At 42.0% G+C, this 23,422-nt stretch overlaps 1 protein-coding gene across 1 annotated transcript in view; it reads right to left on the bottom strand.

The window, feature by feature from the left end:
• Positions 1-23,422, bottom strand: part of RBFOX1 (RNA binding fox-1 homolog 1) — a 2,485,336-nt gene that overhangs the window by 64,160 nt on the left and 2,397,754 nt on the right. The window contains 1 exon segment of the mRNA XM_074028822.1: positions 19,001-19,081. Within this exon segment, the coding sequence (XP_073884923.1) occupies positions 19,001-19,081 (81 nt within the window).

Genomic DNA, 23,422 nt, shown 5'->3' with positions numbered 1-23,422 from the left:
GTATCATACCTAGGGGTGGAAGTGCTCCTCTTCTTACTTTTGGGAACACCCTACTGTCTATGGAGTAGCTGTACTTTCCCCATTTTACTTTCTTTATAAACTTGCTTTTCCTTTGCACTGTGAACTCGCCCTGAATTCTTTTTTGCACGAGATCCATGAACTCTCTCTCTGGGTCTGGATAGGAACCCCTTTCCTGTAATACAACTGAAATTTAGTCGCAATCCCTAGACAGATAATTTCCATTTCTACCCTTGTACGTGTTTCACTGCCTCTGAAAAAGTAACCAGATTTTGAATGAGTATGATTTCAATCAAGCAAGGGGAGGCTGCTTGGACCAAGTCTGTTGCACTTGGAATTATCAGAGCCTTCAATTCATTTAAATTCTCCTCGATGGCAGCACACTATCGGGATTTGAAATTGTTTCTTGTTTTGGGGGGAAAGCAGGACTCCAGTTTTGGCCCCAGACAGGTAACACCTATTAAAAGGTCTTCATCATGTCTCTCTTTCCATATAGCCCCAGACAATGCTGTCTGACAACCCAGCCACAACAGTCCCTGAATCAAATAATTGTGTGCAACCAGGAGCCACAGAAAATAACAATCTTGATAATGCCAAACTCGTCTGACTTGTAGCTGTGCCTTCTGTGTTTCTCCCATCTTTATTAGAAGATTTTTTCCTGGCTAGGCGCAGTGGCTTACACCTGTAATCCCAACATTTTGGGAGGCCGAGGTGGGCAGATCAAGAGTTCAAGAGATCGAGACCATCCTGGCCAACATGATGAAACCCTGTCTCTACTAAAAATACAAAAATTAGCTGGGTGTGGCGATGTGCACCTGTAGTCCCAGTTACTTGGGAGGCTGAGGCAGAAGAATCACTTGAACCCAGGAGGTGGAGGTTGCATTGAGCAGAGATCGCACCACTGAACTCCAGCCTGGGTATAGAACAAGACTCAGTCTCAAAAAAAAAAAAAAAAAAAAATGTCTTTCCCTTGATGGTTGGTTTAGGGACAGCATGGCTTTCTTTGCATGCCACTAACACAAATAATCCCTTTCAAGGGCAAAATACGCACATGCACACACACAACTATTTGTCACACTTCCTTTACAAAACCCAGCACAGCATGGAAGAATGGATGCTTTTCTTACTTGCCTACTGGTGTGGTGGTCTGCAGGATTCTGGAACATGGTGAAATGTATATTTGAGATAATTACCTGGACATATGATTCAGATACAAATTAAACAAGACTAAAACTTTTTTGACCACATAGAGAACCTCTTACATGCTTACTTTTGAGGTATGGCACTTAGATTTTGAGTGAGAGTTATGTCATCTATCCCAGTTTAGATGTCTGGATCCAGACACGCCAAATACCATAGTTTAGAGATCTAGATCCAGTAAATGGGCAATGAATGAATATTTAATAAAGCCAATGCAAAATGCCCAGTGGAAATTCACAATGTTCTATCCATTTCTAGAACAAGAAATAAAATGTTTAAGTCAATGTTAAAAGTCAAACATTGCCCTATCCAATGTTTGTAAATGCCTTTTTGTTAATTTAAAAAAACAAAGGTATGGAGAAAAGACAGCCAACTATGGTCATTTCTAAACCCCAACACTGGAAGTTTGATTTTTTTTTTTTCCTAGTTCAACTTAAAGTTAACTCACATGTAAGAAGACCATCAATAAGGAACAGTGGAAAGGATGCAGGTTGATGTGTGGATATAGTATAAATCCTTAGTTTTTGGCATGAGGGAGACAAGAAAACCCATAGGTTCATTGTAATGAAGAGATTCCTTCTGAAGCCTTATCCAACATGAATCAAAGAGAAAAATCTGGTATCACTGCAACACAAATTGGATGCAGCTCATAAGCTAAAAATGAATTTCTCTCAAAACAGGGCAAGAGCTTTCGAAGAAAATACCAATTGAGCATCTTGTTGACACATCAGCATTTCCAGCTCACCCACTCTCACCCTTCAGCTAGATTTATATACAGAGCGTATTTTGAGGGAGGTTAGTGGAGTAACCATCTCATTTCTTGGGAATAAGTAGTTCTGTCCCATGGAACTCGGTGAAATGGAAGCTTTAGGGATGCAACAAGAGGCACGCTGTGGTGGTGCTCAAGTATCACGGCAAATCAACATTTTAAAACGGAAGATGTGTGGGTGTATCCACCAGCCAAATGGGCCATTTACTAAAGTGTCAACTGCTAACTGCCGGCTCCCCCTCAAAAACAAAGCCTCCACCTCCCACCTCCAATGAGCCCTGCACTCGATGTATTTACAGTGATGAGTGTGTCTTCTCTTCCTCTCTTTTACGAACATGGTGCTTACCTTCGAAAATAAACACAAATGAGATCATCTCACCAGCCAGGAAATCCCGAGAGAAGAAACACAAAACCAGTGGAAAATACTTGAGGGTTATAAACTGCATATTAAAGTTTTAGAGCTCTGGGAGAGATGGAAGAGTAGCAGATGCAAAACCCGACAGGGGGGCGGATTCTGCATCAAAGCCATAAAAATATACAACCGCTTTAATGGGCAATTATTCTTTGCATTTGTGCGCTGGTTTGAATTTGCATGAGATTGCCAGATGCCCTGGAAAAGGTGGGCATCCGAATGGATGAGGGGGGCTCTCTTTGTCCCGCTCCTCCTTTCCCTTTCTCCATAATGACACATGTCCCCACCCTTGGAAGGTTTTAAAACGGAGAGAGATTCATGCAAATTTGGGGTGAAATTGTTCTGTGGGTAATTTATGGTAGGAAATACTCACACATTTCTGGGGGTACAGATGCGCTTTCAACAGCAGGTTGATGGTTCTGCAGGATTCCCCTTGGGGGAACTCCCATTCCATGTGCTGGACCATAAATCAAGAAGGGGCGTAATAGGTAACATACTGAGGCGAAATAAACCACCAGCCATAGCTCATAGAGCAGCAATTTCAGAGGCAGGGCATCGTGCAATGAACATCACAATGAAGAGTCAAAAAACCTGATTTTTTTCCACATGGCAAAATGTGTTTCTTCGTTTTTCAGAACGAATCTCAAGGTACATCAAATTGGTTTATAACACAGGATTTACACGCAACTAGGTCACGCTCTTTAAATGGCCTTAAATGAAAATTTTAACATGATAGAGCCTGTTAAGTTCTGGCTCCAAACAAAAATGGAAAGGGTTTTCATTTTTTTAAAAAAATCCAGTAATTTCAGAGTTTGGCAAAAAAAAAAAAAAAAAAAAAAAGGGTGGGGGAGAAAGGTTCTATCCTTTCAGTCACTAATAAAAAGACCAAAATGGCCACTTAATTTGTCGAATCTCCAGTTCTCATATCCACATACATTTATCCCTGAAACACACATTTAGGATCGACCCTTGTTTTAGTATGAAATGCATGTTGATATTAAATACTGCTGTTTAGAAGAGAATAAATCCACATTTTGGACAAACAGTTTCTTCTAGGACATCCTCATTTGAAATGCATTGAATAGGAAAACAAAAATTTCTAATTAATGTACAAGTCTAATCACCATTCTCCACATGGAAGAGTAATTTTTCACTGTTCATTTGCTTGGTTTAATCTCAACACTGACATTACAGAAACGCAATGTCCTATAAATCTCCGCTCATTTGTTTCTTTAATATTCATATTCCATTGAACTGCAGCTGCTTGTTGCTGCAGTCTATTACAACATGCAAAAGTGTCGATAAAAATATTATGAAAGGCAAGATGTGTTTCTTCCTGGCTGCGTGTGCCATTTATTTGGGGAAAGACAATAAATGACTCGTGGATTGTCCCTCGGCCTGCTGCTTGGTGGGTGATTAGTGATTAATTACCTTGCAGCAAATAGACATGGCACGAGGAAATTGACACAGCCCTGATTAATTAACTTTTTATGGGCGGTAGTTACTCACAAAACACTGCGCACCATAATTGAATCTCTTTACATAACGTCATGGTACAAAAGTTTTAGTCAAATCCAAATTAGCCAGAAGTTTCTAGGCTGTTACAGGTCTGACTGGGATGCGTCGAAGGAATTGGCAAGAATGTGAACTTGGAGAGAGATGCGCGTTTTTGAACGTGGGTAAGAAAAGATGGTGACAATGTACTGGCCTGATTGTCCAAGCTGAATATATTGATCTAAATATCGTTTTCAGCTAGACTTCGGGAATAAGACTGTGAGAGGCTAAAATGTCTCTTTTTCCTCCAGCCTCACTTGGCTGCATTTCAGTGGCTTTTGCAGATTCTCTTTTGTCCAGTCTCTAACAGTGAACTTGACTCCCAAATTTAGTTCTCAGTTCCAACATCGCTCCCTCCAAAGGCTTTACCTCTTCGTCTAATCTCACATCTCCTGACCCCTACAACTGTTACCAGTTACCATCATATTACCCTGTTGTTTTTTTCCTTCTCGTTAGTTTATCACCTGACTTGATTTCAACTTCCTTACATCTCTCTCTAGGGATGTCCTGAGGACTCGATGTTGGTACCTACTGTGTCTCCAACACCTAGAAGATGACTGAGTACAAGGTGATCATTGATATGTGTATTGACTACAATGTACAATGACCTCAGAATGCCATAGTCCTTCAGCTACGAAAGAAAATGGGTGGCAATCCTCAAACGCGTGAGAGTTGCTAAGGAGCTGCCTGTGAGGGATGCATATTCCCAGAGAAACTCTGGGTTGGTGATGGAGTTAGTGATAAGAGATCCTGGACCGCCCTTGTCTAAAAACCCAGGCGGTGATAACCAGAGTAATTCAACCAATGGTGTGATTGCAGTTGGCAAAATTCCAACCTCTGAGGCTCCATTATCAGGTGGAGAAAAATTCAATTGCATGATGATAACAGCTAGGATTTACTAGCACTTGCTAATTGCCAGACCTGGAGATTAACCCAGTAATGTCTCACAAAACCATATGAATCATGATTGTTGCTATCTTCACTTTGCTGGAGGTGGAGATGGAGGTATAGAGCAGCTCAGATACTCACCCAGGGATTTGAACCAAGGCAGCCTGACACCACAGAGCCTATGATCTTATCCATTATGCAACATAAAGGCAACCCCAGTCAGGCTCTGGGAAAAGCTTTCTACTTTTACTCTCTCTCTCTGCTTCTTAGAGCCTCTCATTTTGGATTCCCTCCTATTGCCTGTACAAGCTGCTACATTGTCTCTCTATATCCATAGCACGTCTGAGACAGAGCCAGCCCCAATTCATCATGGACTGGGTTAATTTGCAGGGGAATCTGTTGACAGTCTCCCAGAGATCTCAATATGCTTCTTGTTGGGGGTTGGGGGAGACATTGGAGGGTCTGTGTTTGTGTACCTGCCATTTCTTCTGTTAGATACTTATGTTCTGAGATTTCGAGATACCTGGAAAGGCATTGTTCCTTTTCTACTAATTGGATGCCGGTCATAGGGATCACCACTGATTTATGTTCCTGATAAGAGCTCAAAGGCAAGCTGTTTCCCTTTGCCACTAGGGTTTAGCTCCACATCTTGATGTGGGGGGCAGGTGGTGTTCAACCCAAAAATACTGGGAATGCAGATTCTGTAGACATAGCAGGTTTGCACTAGTACAGTGTGAGTAAAGTCGCAGTTGAACAGAAACCTGATTACTGTCACAATAACTAGCTCCTTATGACTAAATGCAACTAGAAATTTTTAATTTGGAAGATTGGAATGAGAAACTCATTTCAAAGCCTTGGAAGATCTGCATAAGAAACCTTCATAACATTTTGGGCTATTGCACGTTTTTCTATATATAATTACTTTTTAAATATGTTATCAAATATCACCTTACAACTTGGGTTTGAAAATAAGTCTCCTTTTTGTGAAAATTTAAAAAAGTCATCTAGGAAAATAACATTACACGCAATGAGCACACCAGGATTTAACTGTGAGCAACAAGTCTGGTGTTCCCAAAGGAGAAAAGTTCTCTAATGAACAAGTTTAAAAAGCAACAGCAAAAGACACTCACACCATTCACGCACATGAATATTCTTTGATCATGTAAGGTCTTTGTGTCTCTAAGCGAAGGCAGTAGACTTGGTGGTAACTAACTGCCATGCTGTTCCTGCTTATCTCCCAAAGTTAGTGGTTGTATCTTTCCTCACGGGTTAAAATGGCTGGATTAATCCAACATACAAGTAGCAAATGTCAAGGCTGCTAAATGTGTGGTGATACGCTTTTACTGTGCAGAAGAGGTATTTGTGATTTGCCCACTCAAAGGTATTGACAATCTCCCCCTGGGGCAGGATTTTTGTAACATTTCATTTGGCAAAACGAGAATGAGTCTCAATCTTGGAGTGTTTGACTTGGCAGAACCGCAAAAGGCATTTGCGAAGGTGCTTTCTGTCCTTTGAAGGAGAAGACAAAGCCCTGAAGAGCTGGGATTTATTTTAATGTGGACGAAGCAATTTGTCATCATGTATTAGTTTAACAAAATTTGTGCTGATAACCATGTTGTCGTTTCCCAGGAAACCACAGGAAAAAAACCCAAAAAAAAACCCCACAAATAACTTATATAATTACTTTATCCAGTGCATATACATACTAAAGGTTCAATTGTTAAATCATTCATGTTCTATCTAACAGCTGGCTGAAACAGCAAGCTCGGTGAATTGCCTCTCCAGGTAGGAAACAGGGCAAGTGAAATAAATTAGCTTCCTTATGCTGGGCTGGATTTCCCATGGTTCTCTTGGGCTGACGCAGCTCCTGTACATGAAGCCTTCAGAGGGGGCTGATGGTGGCTCACAGGGATGGGTACACGACTCACATGTGTTGTTCATTTCACTCCCAGCCATTGCTGTGGGGATAGCTGATCTGTCTGTCAGTGCTGAGGCCATCTGCTTTTGAGCATCAGTTTTCAGACTTTAACAAAAAGTCCTGATCCTTGGATCAATGCCCAAAGCCAACCTGGAGGACAGGTACTGTCTGAGCCTACGGATCATCTGCCTGATATCTGAGCCAGAGCCTCCAAAACACCTACACAGAACAGACTGAGGAAGGTACCATTCAGGAATGGTCCACCAATCCAGTCACTGGACTAATGTAAACCATCCAAACCAGCTTCTTTGTTGAACTTTATTTTCTTGAGACAGGGTCTCACTCTGTTGCCCAGGCTAGAGTGCAGTGGTGTGGTTATGGCTCACTGCAATCTCAGACTCTTGGGCTCAAGTCATCCTCCCACCTCAGCCCCTCCAGTAGCTAGGAGTATAAAAGTATACCATCACATCTGGTTTGGTGGACTTTAAAAAATCCTGGAGAAGGTGGCTTCTGAGCCAGAAAAAGAAAGAGTAGCATTTGAGGAGCCGTAATGCCTCAAGCAGCCTTGAGGGACTCTGCACAGCAATCTCATTTAGTGCTCATAGGTAGGTAGTCATGGCTATTTACATGGCAAGGAAACTTGGCCAAGGTCACGGCACTAGTCTCCCATGACAGTTTACTCCCAGACTTTCCTGCATCCAGCTCTTTTCACTAAATCACGCTGTAGCTCAAGAAAAATGTTGTAAAACCACTAGTGGGAATTAGGACTTGCCAGAAAAAAAGGAAAACAATCTTTTGGAAATGTTTGAGATTCCTGCAGCAAAATACTAAGGGTAGGGATAATAGATACCCATAGATAGTTGTGACTTTGCTGTTTGCTTTCGTATGAAAACCAATTAGGCATCAAGAGCCTATGTTGCATGCAAACAAAACTCAAGGAGATAAATCTAAAACACGTGGTATGGTGTTTGGTTCTGAAACTGCATTTTCGTAACAATGCTCCCAAGTTCTCCAGTAGGGATAAATAGCTTTTGGTACACAGTTCTTTTATATAAAAACATGATTTAAGAAAATGGTGTTAGAAGCATGTGCTTACATTACTGGGTTTATATGAACTACACCAGGCTCTCTTTCCCTTCGATGAGAGGCAACCTGAGCTGCTCACGGTCTTTGCGCTGAGTAGAAGATTTATTTTGGAAGAGAAATAAGGCAAGGGAAAAAGCAGCCACCTCAATGGTTGGACACATTTCTATCCAAGAAGGCTGGTATTTGATGAAAGAATGATTGCTCCAGCTCTTGAATTATAGGAGTGCCCTTGGATTCAGCCTCTCCCTTCCTAAGCTGTTCATTCCCAGCTCTGTAGACCCAGAGAGGGCTTGGTTCAACGTACAAAGCTAGGACCCTTGGGAATGTGCACCTGCTCCATTGCATCAGCGTGTCCTCCTTTACATTCCAAGAACCAAGCAAGATCTTGCCATTGGCCCCTACAACTTACCTGCTCAGAGCTCTGAATGTAAAATGAATCCCTTTCTTTTTTTCTTTTTAATTTTAAATCCACATTAGTTTGGGGAAGCAAATAAAGGGCAGATAAGTGCTTAAAAAATAGTCTCAAAATAAGCCTCTCAAACTATCGGAGGATTTCTCTTGCCTCTGATGAGGCTGGATGAGGGTGAGTTTTGTCAAGGAGTTAAATGCAGGAGCTGCACCAGCCAGTTGATCCTCTTAAGAAAATGTGAGCATTAAAAAACACTTCTTGTCAATGCTATCACAGGACTTGGGTTTCCAGGGAATTCCCCCAGAACAATTGCCTCGCTGCCTTTCCGAAACATCTCATCTCGGCCTTGTTCTCTGGCTGTGTATGCACTGGAATCCCAGGGCAACATAGTTTATTGTTTTAATATCTGTCTGACACAAAGCAAACGCATCCTCCAGTGACTCCTTATCTGTCATATGTATTTCTGTGAAAGAAATATCAAGACAAATAAGATGTTTGGGGGCACACCACGGGATGGTAGTTTTTGCAATTGGCGGCCTTTTGCAGAAGCAAGACACCCATCTGAAAAAGATGAAAGCCGCCATTCTGCATTGAGATTAATAACTAAAGCAACGACAGAGAGCTGCATAGCAGCTGCCTGAAATGTGGCTGCCTCTTTGCAGAACTTTCCCTTTACACAACTGGGGGGTGAGAAATTCAACTGGTGGCTTTAATTTTTTCTTAGAAATGGTTAAAAAGGACAAACATCAAAGTGGGTTATGATTATTACTCAGCCAAAGAAACACACGGATGAAGAAAGTTGGGGGGCGGCGGGGGGGCGGGTAGTGGTTGCAGGGATTAAAAATACAAACGAACCTATTCTGAATACTGTGATCCAGGTGTAATAATAACTACGTTAAGATCATAGCTGGTAAAAGCCTCTTAGAAATGATCTGTTAATCAAATGTGCTGGGTCACGGGAAAAGCTGAGCAGATGGAGAAAAAGCAGAGATGGTGCTTCAGTGATGGAGAAAGAATGATTTCTAGAGTTTACCATTGGTGGGTGGGTGGTAGCTGGATAATTCTGCAATGATTTGTTCATCAAATAGATATGTGCTATGAGGTGGCAGGGAGAGCATGGCACCTAGTAGGTGTCTCAAAACACCTCAATCCATGGGTTTGGTGAAGCAAATAGGATCTCAGTAGCAAAGGGCATCTGTCTACAGTGTTGAATAATGGTGAAAATGAGGACATTTAATTCACCTACTGAGAGGCACCCCAATGGCAGTGCTAACCGTGGTTGTCTCCTGTTGGGTGTTACCTCCCAAATATCCCTAGGAGCATTGTGTTTGAAATTCTGAAACCTCAACATTATATATATTTTCCTATTATGTGTCCCTGGCAAGAATATAGATGTAATAGAAGACAACTTGAGACTATCTTCATAGCATATTTTCAGGAAGTAGAATTGTACCTGGCATATGGAAAAAAATTCAATAAAGATTGGTTGAATGAAGTAACGTTTTTCAACCCCCTCCCCAATCAAAGGATTAAAAACTAGAAGGAATTATGTCTGAGAAAATGATGAAGAGGACACAGGTAGGCTGCCACCATAATGCTGAACCATAGCAAAAGGAAAGCATTGTCTGATTCCCTGATCGGAAGGGTCCAGCCCAGAGGATCTTTTACAGCCAGCATTGTTGAAAGTGTGGGGATGGAAATGGAAACAGTTCAGACAGAAGATTCTGGGTAAGACAGTGGAGTCTTCACATTTTGCCCAAGGAAACTGGGGCAGATCTTAGACTAATGGCAACAGAATTCAGCCTCTGAAGCCAGATTTGTTCATTGTGCAAGCACAACTAACAGCCAATTCCTTGTATCTTGATTAAATATAACTCAAGATCATTTTGTATTATTTAAATCAAGATCAACTAGTATCTTGATCTTAATAGGTACCAAGAGAAAGGGTATCTATTTTTTACGTACTACTTTACATCATTTAAAATGTGATAAAATGGGCCAGGCAGGGTGGCTCAAACCTGTAATCCCAGCACTTTGGGAGGCCGAAGTGGGCGGATCACCTGAGGTCAGGAGTTTAAGACTAGCCTGGCCAATATGGTGAAACCCTGTCTCTACTAAAAATACAAAAAAACAAAACAAAACAAAACAAAACCAGGCGTGGTGGCACACACCTGTAGTTCTAGCTACTGAGGAGGCTGAGGCAGGAGAATTGCTTGAACCCGGGAGGTGGAGATTGCAGTGACCCGAGATCACGCCATAGCACTCCAGCCTGGGCATCATAGCGAGACTCTGTCTCAAAAAAAAAAAAAAAAGAAAAAAAAGTGATAAAATGCTACAAAGTGCAAAAGGTACACGAGAGTGCACACTTAAAAGAATTTTTCTTCTTATTTCCACCCCCAAGCAGCCAACTACCATGTTCTGCCCTTTCAAGTGAGAATGAGGGCCTGACAAAGAGATTGAGCCTGAGGGCCATAGTTTACCAATCTGGTCTACAGACTGTTCTTGTAAATAAAGTTTAATTGGAACACAGCCACACATTTTCATTCATGTTTCAACCTTAGAAGTCCATGGCTATATGTATAGTAGTCTATGGCTACTTTCAAGCTACAACAAGAGTTGAGTCGCTGCAACAGAGGCCAGATGGCCTGTAAAGCTGAAAATATTAATACTATCCAGTCTTTTAAATTTTGCTAAGCCCTAGTCAGACATATCAAAGAGGGAAAAGCTGCCTCTTCAAACTCGATGGGATGGGGAGGAGATAGCACAACCTTGGCCCAAGTAGAGATGCTGGACAGCTGCTGAGAAGTTCTGCATGACCACTCCCTGCTCAGCCATTTCTTGGAGTCCATCCTGTTTCCAGCCTCTGAGGGAAAGTTCAGAGAGTAGTGAAGAGAAGGGACGCTTGGGGTTTAAACAGGCTTGGTTCAAAGCTGATCTAGCTGGGTGATCTTGGACAAGCTTCTTAAGGCCCCCAAGCCTAAATTTCCTCCCGAGAAAAGGTAGCATAATTAATCATACTGTCCTATAGTTTCTTCTTAAGTAAGAAAGCTAATGAGAAGGGCTTAGCAGAATGCCTGACATATAGTGAGTGCCCAATAACCATTAGTTATGATTATGGATACCATGATTTCAGGGCTGGAACAAAGTTAACAGGCGTTCACTGAAGTTGTAGAACTTAAGTGGGGGGTGGAAGGGAGGAAACACCAAAAAACTCTGTAATGAAGATAAATAATGTTTTAATGCAATCTTTTAACACCCAAATTATTCTTTAAATCCACGATGAACAGACTATCAAAATTTAAATACAGTGCTGGACTAAACCAGATGGGATTTTTAAGGCTCCAAAAGGAAAAATTAATAAAACTTACTCTGTCTTGATATTCTGTTAATCATGGATCTTTTTCTATTACTTTAGATTTTTAAAAATACTGCATTAAAATGCTATTTATGAGGAGTCTGGGTACCCCTTTACTCTTTGAAGTGAGCACCTCACTTGCTTATGCTAGTCCCAGAGCTAGTTATTTTTAAGCACCCCTCCATAAAATACTAGAAAAATAACTAGGAGGAAAGGGAGAAACTGTCAGTTACTGACAAGTGAGGGAAAAAGAAGACACTGTTCTTTACACCAATGTGTCAGTAACACAATGACCTGTATGTGTACTTTATATTAACTGAGTCCAGCCCACTGACATTTTCTGTATTGTGCAGAAGAAAGAGGAAGCCATAAATTAGGTCCTTACTTGAATTACAGAAACCCATGGAAGTTCTATCAATTATCCAAAACAAAAATAGTGCAGGCCTGATTTATGTATGTTTCTGCCACTTAAATCATTGTTTTATGAATTCCACACAATTACTTCCATAAAATCTGCAGTCAATATATCAATTAAAACCATGCTCCCACCACTTGCCCTTGAGTTTCACAGAACTGAATAAATGAGGAATTGATTTTGCCTTTTGATAACATTCAGGTTCCCGAGCATTTGCCCATGATATCTTTTTTTGAGGAGGGAGGGGTATCAAGGTGAAAATTTCAGGGGAAATGATGATTAATCTTTCGTTAACTTTAGGATTTGTCCTGACGTGGATCCTAATGTTCAACTCTGGCTTTCATGGAACTGTAGAAAACACACTCAATGACATAGATAAGCAAATGGAACCATAAGGAAATATCTTCTGGAAAACACTTTTCTAGCCCTTAACAAATAAAACTGACATCTCTGTATCAAGGGGCTTGCTATGGACTGAATTATGTCCTTTCCACCCAAATTCATATGTGGAAGCCGTAACCCCCAATGTGATGGTATTTGGATATGGGGCCTTTTGAGAGCTAATTAGGTTCAGATGAGGTCCTGAGGGGGTGGGGCCTTCATAAGATTCGTGCCCTTATATGAAAAAACACCAGAGAGTGCTCTATTCCACCCCCTACCACCGTCTCTCTCTCTCTCTCTGTCTTGTTAAAACATGGGAGAAGGTGGCCATCTGTAAGCCAAGAAGAAAGCCCTCCATAGAACCCAACCTTGTTGGCACCCTGATCTTGGACTTCCAGCCTCCAGAACTTTGAGAAAATGAATGTCTGTTGCTGAAGCCTCCCAGGCTATGGTATTTTGTTATAGCAGCCCAACCTGACTAATACGGTGCAAAACAAAACTTGCTCTTGACAGGGATTTTGTAATCCAAAGTGATATCTAAAAATGATTAGAAAAGACAGATACATTTGCCTATGTAATTAAAAGTGTATGGTGGAATGTGAGCAACATCAGTGGTCAAAATAGGAAATACATTTGTAACATCTAAGCTATTTATAGGTTATCCTCCTAATGAACAAGTGTCACTGTGAACTGACAATAAAACGAGAAAAAACTCAAATGGGAAGATGTATACTGGAAATTCAAAAAATGTAAAGTCTAAATGAAAAATGTGAAAGATGATGATCATTAATAGGAAAAAGGCAGATACAAACTAGAACAAATTGAGATGTTATTTTTCACTATGCAATTTGCAAAATAGAGCAAAACATGGCAGTGCTGGCAAGAATGCTGGAAGGGAACCAACAGTTCCATGTTTGGGAATGTTAAATGTAGAAATGGATGTGTAGTGGTAGGTAAGGGTATTTGCAAAAATTTGTACCATTGCCTTTTTGGAGGGAAAATGAAAAAACGTAGCTTGGGCTGGGCTCGGTGGCTCACACCTGCAATCCCAGCACTTTGGGAGGCCAAGGCTGGCGGATCACAAGGTGAGGAGATTGAGACCATCCTAGCTAACACAGTGAAACCCCTTCTCTACTAAAAATACCAATAAATTAGCCAGGCATGGCGGCGGGCGCCTGTAGTCCCAGCTGCTCCAGAGGCTGAGACAGGAGAATGGCACGAACACAGGAGGTAGAGTTTGCAGTGAGCCGAGATCGCTCCACTGCACTCCAGCCTGGGCAACAGAGCGAGACTCCGTCTCGAAAAAAAATAAAAATAAAAAACAAAGTGGCTTGAATGAGTATGGATAGAGAATGGTTGAATTGGCTGTCAACCATTTATGCCATTAAACAGTATGAAAATATCTAAAAGGCTTAAAGGGAGATGGTCACAATGTATTAAGTGAAACTAAATATGATTGATATATGGAATACCCAAGTAACGTCTGTGTATACTCTCCTCTGTAAAGTCAAACTAATAACACCCTGCCCCCTGCCCCCTGCCCCCTGCCCCCTGCCCCCTGCCCCCTGCCCCCACCATTGCATATGTATATGTCCTCTCCTGAATAACCACGCAGAAAATGTAGAAAGATACTGGGCATCTACACACATTTTAAGGGTTTGTGTTACTGGATAAAGGGATATTATTCCCACATTATTCCAATTGTGTGTGTATGTGTGTTTATTTGCACACTTCACACTGATTGCAATGAGCACCTGTGACAATTGTAATTTAAAATATATTCATAAAATCCTGAAGAAAACAAATACTGATGTCCTTCTGGAAACATCTACTTCATATGTAAATCAGGATCTGTGATAGCTTGCTTTGCTAATCTGAATCAGAAGGGAACTTTTTCATTCATGGAACCAATGATTTACCTTTTGATATGTCAACTAATGAAACTGAAATTCATGTTTTAATTTGGAAGAGATGTGGTATGTTCTTTACCTTCTTGTTTCTGCCTGGTGCCAATTTTGATGTTGGGCATTCGCCATATGTGAAACAGCGCTGACACTAATACAGCTAGCACGTTTCCCGTGGACGAAAGGAACAGGCTGACCGCTGGCCTTCGGAATGGGGTGGACAGTCCACATGTCAGCAGCCCTGCCCGTTTCACTAAGCCTTTCTGTTAAGGGGTTGCATTGTTTCTGTTGAAAGCCTATTGAAAAATACTAATTGCAAATGTTTTCCATTTGATACTAGGTGATGTTGCCTAATTCTCTAGAGTTTTGTTCTTCATTTAAGTGTTATAGAAAGCGAGCCCATTTTATACTCTGGATGAGAGTAGCTTATTAGGACGTGTAAGAGGACGCATGATGACCTGTGACACAATTTGAACTAGGGTTTTAAACCCGCATGAAGTTCGGGGTGAGGGAGAAAAACTGGAGTCATTTGGGGTCCGATGGAAGACTCTAAGGAATTAGATTGTATGGAAACAAAGTTTTGAGTGAAAAATCTTTCTCTTAATACTTTCATGTGTCCTGGGTCACATTATTAGGATGATCCACTTAATGGGGGGGGGGGGGGGCGGGAAGCTCACCATTATGCAAAAATGCATCCGCAAAAGCAGATAACTTCAGTAGGAATTATTTTCATTACAGACTAACCCAGCAGGGTTCCTTTAAAAACCATCTCCCCTACTGAATTTAAGGGTGTTATTTACAGATGATTAGCTATTTGGCTAGGAAGAGGTACAATTTAAGTCTTAAAAAATCTAAGGCCAGTTAAAGATCCACGGAGGAAAAAAAATGCATAAAAACCAAAAACAAAACTCCAGAGTTATCTTGTAAGTCAGTAGACACATAGGATCCAACATAACCAAAGGGTAATTTACACACACCTTTCTTCAGGAGCACAGCTGTTAAACAAATGAGGAACACACACATTTTCAAGTTAAAAAACAAGAGCATCCTACGTGATTGCTGAGAAGTATGGTAGCCTCAGCTTCCAGGGCAATGGTTAGATTCCTAGAGAAAAAGTCTGCACCCATCAGAGCTCAAAGACAAAATATGTGAGTCTCAGCCCTGTGCAAATCGAATCTGTTAGGAGGAGAACAATCCTGGATGACCATGAATATAACTCTGTGTGTGTGTGTGTGTGTGTGTGTGTGCGCGCGCGCACGCGCGCGCACAGGCCTGCATGCAAACATGACCCTTTATGTGCTGGCTGACCTGTTGCAGGAAATAGGGAATGGCTCTATACTGGAATATGCATCTAATCCGGAAGAGAAAAACGTAAGGGAATGTTGCAATGTCAGCAGTCCACAAACAGCCTAGACCAAAAAGCCATAAAGGAGAAAGGAAACCGCAGCAATGTATCTTAGGGATGTGCAGACAAACTTAACATTCAACACCAATGCACAGCCTGTACATAGAAATAACTGAAGGCCCCTCTGTCTACCCAACTGGAGACGGAGAGGTCTCAGAGTCGGTCACCATTACAAAATACTAATCGAGCTTGACAATCTGAAGACCCTTGCTTAAGCATTGACAAGTGAAGATTCTTAATGTAAGAAAATAGTTATGCACATGTACCCTACAACTTAAAGTATAATAATAATAAATAAATTAAAAAAATTAGTTTTTGTTTTGCTTTTTAATGGGGTAGTAAAATTAGCTATTTTCTTTAAAACTGCTGTATCAACAGGCATTTATTTTAATATTTTTGAAAAATTGCTATGAACCTAAGTTCTCAAGAATAGGGGAAGAGGTTAAAATATAACATGAAACAACAGAATACTATGGGGCCATTAACAAATTTTTATAAAAAGCACATGGCATGATATAAAATGTGCAGGTAATATGACTGATACAATTTAGAAATGAAGGATTGTTGGATGCACATTATACAATTTCCATAATTGTAAATTTTTACTTTAAACATAGAAAAAAGTAGCTACACACAGTGCAGTGATACTGTATTTTTAATACTGAAATTGACTCTTTAAATTGGGGATCAGTACACTTCTTCTGTAAAGAGCCAGACTGTTAAAATGTTAGGCTTTGCAGGCCACCTAGGTCTCTGGCACATTCTTCTGTTTTGTTTTGTTTTTTCAATCCTTGGAAAATCTACAAACCATTCTTAGTTCATAAGCCTTGTAACACAGGCCACGGGCTGGGTTGGGTGATCTCTGCTTTAGATGGTTTCATTTTCTCTGTATGCTTTGACTATTTTATTATTGGAGAACTTGGGAAATATTTTCATGGCAAAGTGAAAGATGCTTCCCCAGTTCACTTTAGAACAGCTATACCAATTCAAACTAGTACACTTTTGGAGTTTTGTTCACTTCTGTAAAGAAAATTGAAATATAGATATGTTATATCATCATATAAAGCCATACAGTCCAATATGGTAACCATTAGCCCTATATGGCTAATAAATGCAACATAAAAATGAGTGCCTCAGTTCCATCAACACTGTGCTGGATAGCATCAAGATTTTATCCCAGACACTTATATAGGGCTGCAATGTTAGACCCAGCCCTATGGTAAGTTTTGGCACACCAACTCTCCTTCAGAAAATAATACAGAGAAGGAAGACCAGGTCAATGGAACAGTGATCAGATTTAGTCAAATGGACTCAGAAAGGCAGCTGAAGGTTGAATAATTTTCCCAGGTTCAGAAAACAAATCTGTTACACACTGGCTCTGGGATTGCCCTCCATTTCCTCAGTTGTAAAGCAACCATTGTGATACCTACCTGGTGCTGGTTTTGAGAGGAAAACACAAGGCTAGACATGTGAAAATGTGTAGTAGCATTACAATTTCAGGAGACACATGCACACACATTTACACTGGCCCCAAGGAGGCCCTTCTGAATTTGTGGTCACAAATTCAGAAAGAACCACTTCTTGCCAGTATGGTTAGATTTGGGCTTCTTGGGAGGCACAGAAAAATGTCTTCCATTTAATTAATGCCAAAATTGCCATTAAAGATTATACTCTGGGCCAGGCACGGTGGCTCATGCCTGTAATCCCAGTACTTTGGGGGGTTGAGGTGGGTGGATCATCATCTGAGGTCAGGAGTTCGAGACTAGCCTGGCCAAGATGGGGAAATCTCGTCTCTACTAAAAATACAAAAATTAGTGGGAGTGGTGGTGCATGCCCATAATCCTGGCTGCTTGGGAGGCTGAGTCATGAGAATTGCTTGAGCCCGGGAGGCAGCAGTTGCTGTGAGATGAGATGGCACCACTGCACTCCAGCCTGGGTAACAGAGCGAGACTGAGTCTCAAAATCAACAACAACAACAAACCCAATTGTGAGAAACAACTGGCCGTCAGACGTCCTGAATACTTCAGACCCTTGGGTGTGTCACATGATATTTTTGGTTCCCTGTGACTGTGGTAACCTTTGCCCCAACAGTGAGGAGGTTGCTTTTCCTCAGCTTCACAATTTAGGAAATGAAGATGTTTGGCTTTGGCATGACGGTGAGGATTCTCCGGTGTCTTATCCCTCAAGCCTGGTATTCTTGCTCTCCTCCCCAGCCTTGCCTTTTACAACTACTCTGAGAAGCAGCCGCCAACCCTACTCTAGGCACCCAGACTCACTTTTAAGCACTGACCCTAAAGACAACTCATTCAGCAGTTATGGGAACTTCACAGGATTTACACACATTGTATAGAACACGTGATAAAGTTTCAGCTGTGGCTGGAAGACTCTTTCAGAAGGGGTATACCCTCTGGGAGAAAATGGCAGAGTCAGTGGTAACTTTAATTCTTCTGCCTGCTCTGGGAATTGGGGTTGAGGGTAGGGCATCCTTCAACCCAGAGCATCCATCCGAGGCAGAGAAATCTTCGGTTCTTCTACGTCAACATTGTGATCTACTTCCTGTATTTTGGGTCTCTTCCCTCCAGGACCTGATGGCTAGACTTACCTATGTTTACAAGTGCCCCAACTTTTTAAAAGACAATTATTTAGTGTTACTGCTCCTGTACTTGATTAAATGAGGGGGGAACCACATTTCTCTCTCTGCTCCTCCTCCTCTTCCTCCTGCTGCTGCTCCTCCTGCTCCACCACCTCCTCCTGCTGCTGCTCCTCCTGCACCTCCTCCTCCTGGTCCTGCTCCTCCTCCTGCTCCTGTTCCTCCTTATTGGAATTACACAGCAAAGGACAGAACAGCCTAGGAAACAAGTGACTAGCTGCACCGTGAGACAACTGTGTACAAGAATTCTGCTGGTCAAGCATCTTTTGCTAGGCAACAGTGCCTTTTGGGTGGCTTGTATATGCTATTTAAACTATTTTTACATTAATTTGCAAAGCTATGATAGAAGGCAGGCAATAAGCTAGAGCTTCCCACCCTCCCATGCCCCTCCCCACCAACCCCATGCCCACATTCCCAACCGTTGGGACCCAATCCTGATGGATCTAACAAAGAATGTCCAGGACATCTGGGAAGTGGCATGGGAGACAGAGACATGCTTATGAAAATTAACTTCACCTCAGAGAGAGCCACAGAGAGGGAGGGGCAGAGGGAGGGGGAGAGCACTTACATGGCAGGGAAGGTGATTGGACTCAGATTTATGTCACAAAACAAAAAGAGCCACGACAGTGGGCTTACTTGCAGAAGTATATACAAGTGAACTGGGGGCACTGTACATGGAAGATCCCTCCTGGTTGGCCTGGCACAACAGGACCGTGCCTACGAAAGAGAGAGAGAGATGGTATCTGGTTTGGGAATTGGCACACTACACCTGAGAGATCACGGCAATGCAACCGAGAAACGCAGGGAAATGAAAACAGCCACATCCCAGAGCGCAGGACAAGGGCACCCAACAAAGCCCCCTGCCTTAGCCAAAGGGAATCGACGGAAGCCCCCCGCCACCCTCAACAACCCGGCCCGCCAAGCACACGTCATGACTTTTCACACGGGGTTGTGTAGCGTGCTCTGGTTGCCCCAGGGCCCAGGTTCAGATCAGGAATGGGGAAGCAGCGTGGTATCCTGAAAAGGGAACTTGAGAAATATTGGAGGGAACTAGAGAGTAAGCCCGACTCAGACACCTCTTCACTGTGTGTGATCTGGCAAGTCACTGTACCTCTCTGTGCCTCGGTGTTTCCATCTGGAAAACAGGGGTAAATATACCTACCTCCAAGAAGGGCTGTGCATCGTATGACTGGAGATGTACCCAGGGCAGGGGCTGGCATGTAATAATCACTATTAATAGTAAGCATACATGTTGATACGTTTATGGAAAACTGTACCTTCCTTCAAACATCAGTCTTTCCGAATCGGTTCTTCAGAGGAAGAACCAAAGTAAGGCAGAGAAAGAAAAATTGCAACTTTTTGCCATCCCTGGGACTCACCCTGGACCCACGATGGACACTGGGTGAGAGAATATTTGGCTTCTGCATTCCCACTTTCTTCCCTAAAGCTCTCTGCCTTCCAGCCAGAAAGGCTGCCTAGCTCATCCTGCAAACCGCGGCTGCATTGCAGCAATGACTTGCCTCCTCCTGATTTAAAGCGAAGGGCACTAGGTTTATCCTCGCAAGATGGAATTTTACAGCGGCGAATAATGGTGGAATCCTGACATACCTCCTCAATCTAGGACAGATTTTGAACAACCACCCACTCCAGGGATGACCGGGGTCAGGAATTGTCAGGGTATCAATTCTACTTTCCCACTGCTGCAAGACTCAAACTCCTAAGACTTTGAAAAGAATTAGAATTCTGAGGAGTTTTAAGGCCATTACTGGTGATGGAAATGCCTCCCTGTGGTTTGTGGTCACTTCCCTGGCGAGGGAAGGTCAACCACCCCAGTTTGATTTGGGTTCCCCTGTCAGGACCACCACGGGAAAGCAATCTCCCAGGATAAGAAGCCAACCTTACAAGTTCCCCAGAACAGGGAACTTTTCTACATCCCTGGAGACTGGCCCTAGGGAATAGTTCTATGATCCTTCTGTATCTTCCCTATGATCAACAAAAATGTAGTTTAAACTTCCAAAGTATGTGGGGCCCTGCTACATAGAGGGACTGCGGGGGATGTCATCAACAGAGAGTAAACCAGATACAATTCTTGCTAACCCATCTCACTCTTCCGCTGTTACCAGTCTGACAACTCCATCCACTGTTTCCCAGGGAGAAATGGCCCAGGATCAGAGGTTCCACCTGAAGGAATGTCCCATAGTCCTTTTCGATCTGGTATCCTGTGCTTATAGCTGGAGAAGAACCACCCCCACCCCCACCCCCAAAATAGCCCTTCACACAACAGTGAAATTAACTTGAAAATAACTAACCTTCTCTCGGTAGTAAATATATCAAGAGTCTGGAGGGGTGTCAGTCATGATCCACCTGTGCTAAACTAGTAGTTCTTTCTTCTTCACTTAAAAACAGTGTATCGGCCAGGTGTGCTGGCTCATGCCTCTCATTCCAGTACTTGGGGAGGCCGAGGCAGGGAGATCACCTGAGGTTAGGAGTTCGAGACCAGCCTGGCCAACATGGTGAAATCTTGTCTCTAATAAAAATACAAAAATTAGCTGGGCATGGTGGAAGGCGCCTGTAATTCCACCTACTCAGGAGGCTGAGGCAGAAGAATCGCTTGAACCCAGGAGGTGGAGGTTGCAGTGAGCTGAGATCACGTCACTGCACTCCAGCCTGGGTGACAAGAGTGAAACTCCCCCTCAAAAAAAAAAAAAAAAAGTTTATCACAAGGTATGAGATGATCCTTTACATGGTTTAACCTCTCCTCAGGTATTTCCAGTTTTAGCAGGTCGCTGGGGATTAATAACAAACAAACCAAACTTCAAAGAATGGAGATTGGGATATGAAACCAACCAAGGGGAGGCAAGCTACCTACACCAGGAAGGACAGTTAGTCTCCTCTACAGTCAGTGCTGTTTATTGATGAGTACTCCTGTGTGACTCTGCAGTGGTTATCCATGTGCTTCTGCTCACTGCTAGAAATCTTAGAAATGAATGTTTCTACAGGACACACAGAGTTATCAGATCAGAATCATCTAGAATAGGATCCTAGCAGGTGGATTTAGGGAAAGCTCCTCAGCCTTCTCTCCTGTGCATGCCTGGTTAAAAAAAAAAAAAAACACTTTTAAAATCAGATCTGAAGTTTCTTGGGGTGCCTAAATTTCAAGAGAAAAATGTATAACTAACAAAAACATATGCGGAAGGACATTTCAGTATTGTATGGTTAAAACCCTTGGGTCAATTTTCAATATCCTTGATGCAATTTATAGAATACCACTGGGACACAGCACAGATTTTTGCCTGGAAAGCTAACCTCTGGCAGGGCATAATGAAGCATTCTTAATTTTTTTTTAAGCTGTGGATTCTGAGAACCTGGACTGAAATAACTTCTTTTGGATACTTTCTTAATAGTAAAAAAAAAAACAAAAAAAACAAAACAAAAAAAAAAAAAACAACTTTATGCAATGATTTTGACCTTTTGTAAAACAAAATCTATGCCTTCACAGGACTTGGTTTTTGTTTTATCTAAAAGCATCCTCCAATTTAATTTGCAAAGTACTTACTGTATGTTCCCTTAGTGCTTTGTGACCTTTTCTTAAAAGGAAGCTTTGAATTCAACAAAACCAAAGCAGCAGAGAACACTGCAACCTCCTTGCATTTTTTTGGGGCAGGGAAGGGTAAGTGTGTTTGTTTTAAAAAGTAAGTCAAATAGGTAATAAGGTACAAGTAGCAGTATGAATAGTGCCTACAACGTCATTTCCAAGTGCTTCTCTACATAGCCTCAACATAGCTCTTCAGTGAGTCCACTGAGCTGGATCTTCTGTCCGTCCCTAGCCTTCAACATAAACCTTCTACTGTCAGATGCCAGGAACCTTCATCTGTATCAAATGGTGACATCGGTACTTCTCAGACTTCCGTGCTTTTAACAAATTCCTTATAATTTAAGGATGGCAACTGGGGTCAATTTATACCACTACCTACCCACTCTAGCCAGAATGGAATTAATCAATTTCAGTATTATCCTTTCCTATTGACCTGGAATCCTCACAAGCATTCTCAACATAGCCAGTAGGCAATGATTCCCATTTGATTAGAGTTGAAGGGAATCAGACCTTCATGCCATACCTGCTCTTAGAGTTAAACCATTTGAAACTGACTTTTTTTTTTTTTTGGACAAATAGAATTGAATGTTGCCAAGTTCACGTGGTTCAACTTAAACAAAAAAGTGGCTTCCCTTGTCCTTCTCCAATGTAATTTAAAAGTGACTAGTCCTCAGGGGTGAATTAGTCACCCCCTATTCTATGCTCTGATCTTACATTTTTAAACCTCCCTGATAGATCCTTCGTGGTCCTGTACTACAATTTTCTACTTACATATTGGTCATCTGAACTCCAAAATCCAGCTGGGGTAAAGCCAAATCATATGCATCTTTTCATCCCCAGCACCTAGCAAAATACCTGGTCCTCAGAAGGATTAATGCATATGATTGAATTATAATACATTTTTAAAAAGAACTCTCCACTTCTATCTTTGCTAAAAATAGTGTTTTTTTTTTTTTCCAACCAATCCTTCTTTTACCTATTGTTCATGGCAAGAAATTTGCATGCCTAAAGTTTAAATAGACTTACAAACTACATCTAACTTTTATAGATTGAAATAGCTTCTATCTATTTCACGTGTTGTCTTTTCTTTCCTGGTTCTTATAAAGTTGGCTCATCCAGTCTAACAAGAAACCTGGACAGCCTGGACTGACGATGACTGTATCAGCACCTGGCAGAGACTGAGCTCCATGGGACAGACCTCAATCTCAGAATAATCAGAGCCCGTTCCAAAACCTGTCACACTTGCGTGCTCTGAGTGCTGGGTCATCAGCATCCCCACATCCTGGCAAGATGTCCCACAGCCACTCTCCAGCAGGATTTGGAATCCTCCAGTGAGGAAGGGGTAAGCCAGGGTCAAGGCCTCAGATTGGGCATCAGAACCCTTTCTGCTAAGCCACAGTCTCCCTGCACTGTGTAGGGGATCATTCCTGGGCCCTGAAGGGGCAGGGACAAGCCTAGAAAGG

The sequence above is a fragment of the Macaca fascicularis genome, chromosome 20 (assembly GCF_037993035.2).
Source record: "Macaca fascicularis isolate 582-1 chromosome 20, T2T-MFA8v1.1".
Lineage (NCBI taxonomy): Eukaryota > Metazoa > Chordata > Mammalia > Primates > Cercopithecidae > Macaca > Macaca fascicularis.
The sequence above is the reverse complement of the archived record's forward strand: the minus strand, read 5'-3'. Positions and strand labels throughout refer to the sequence as shown.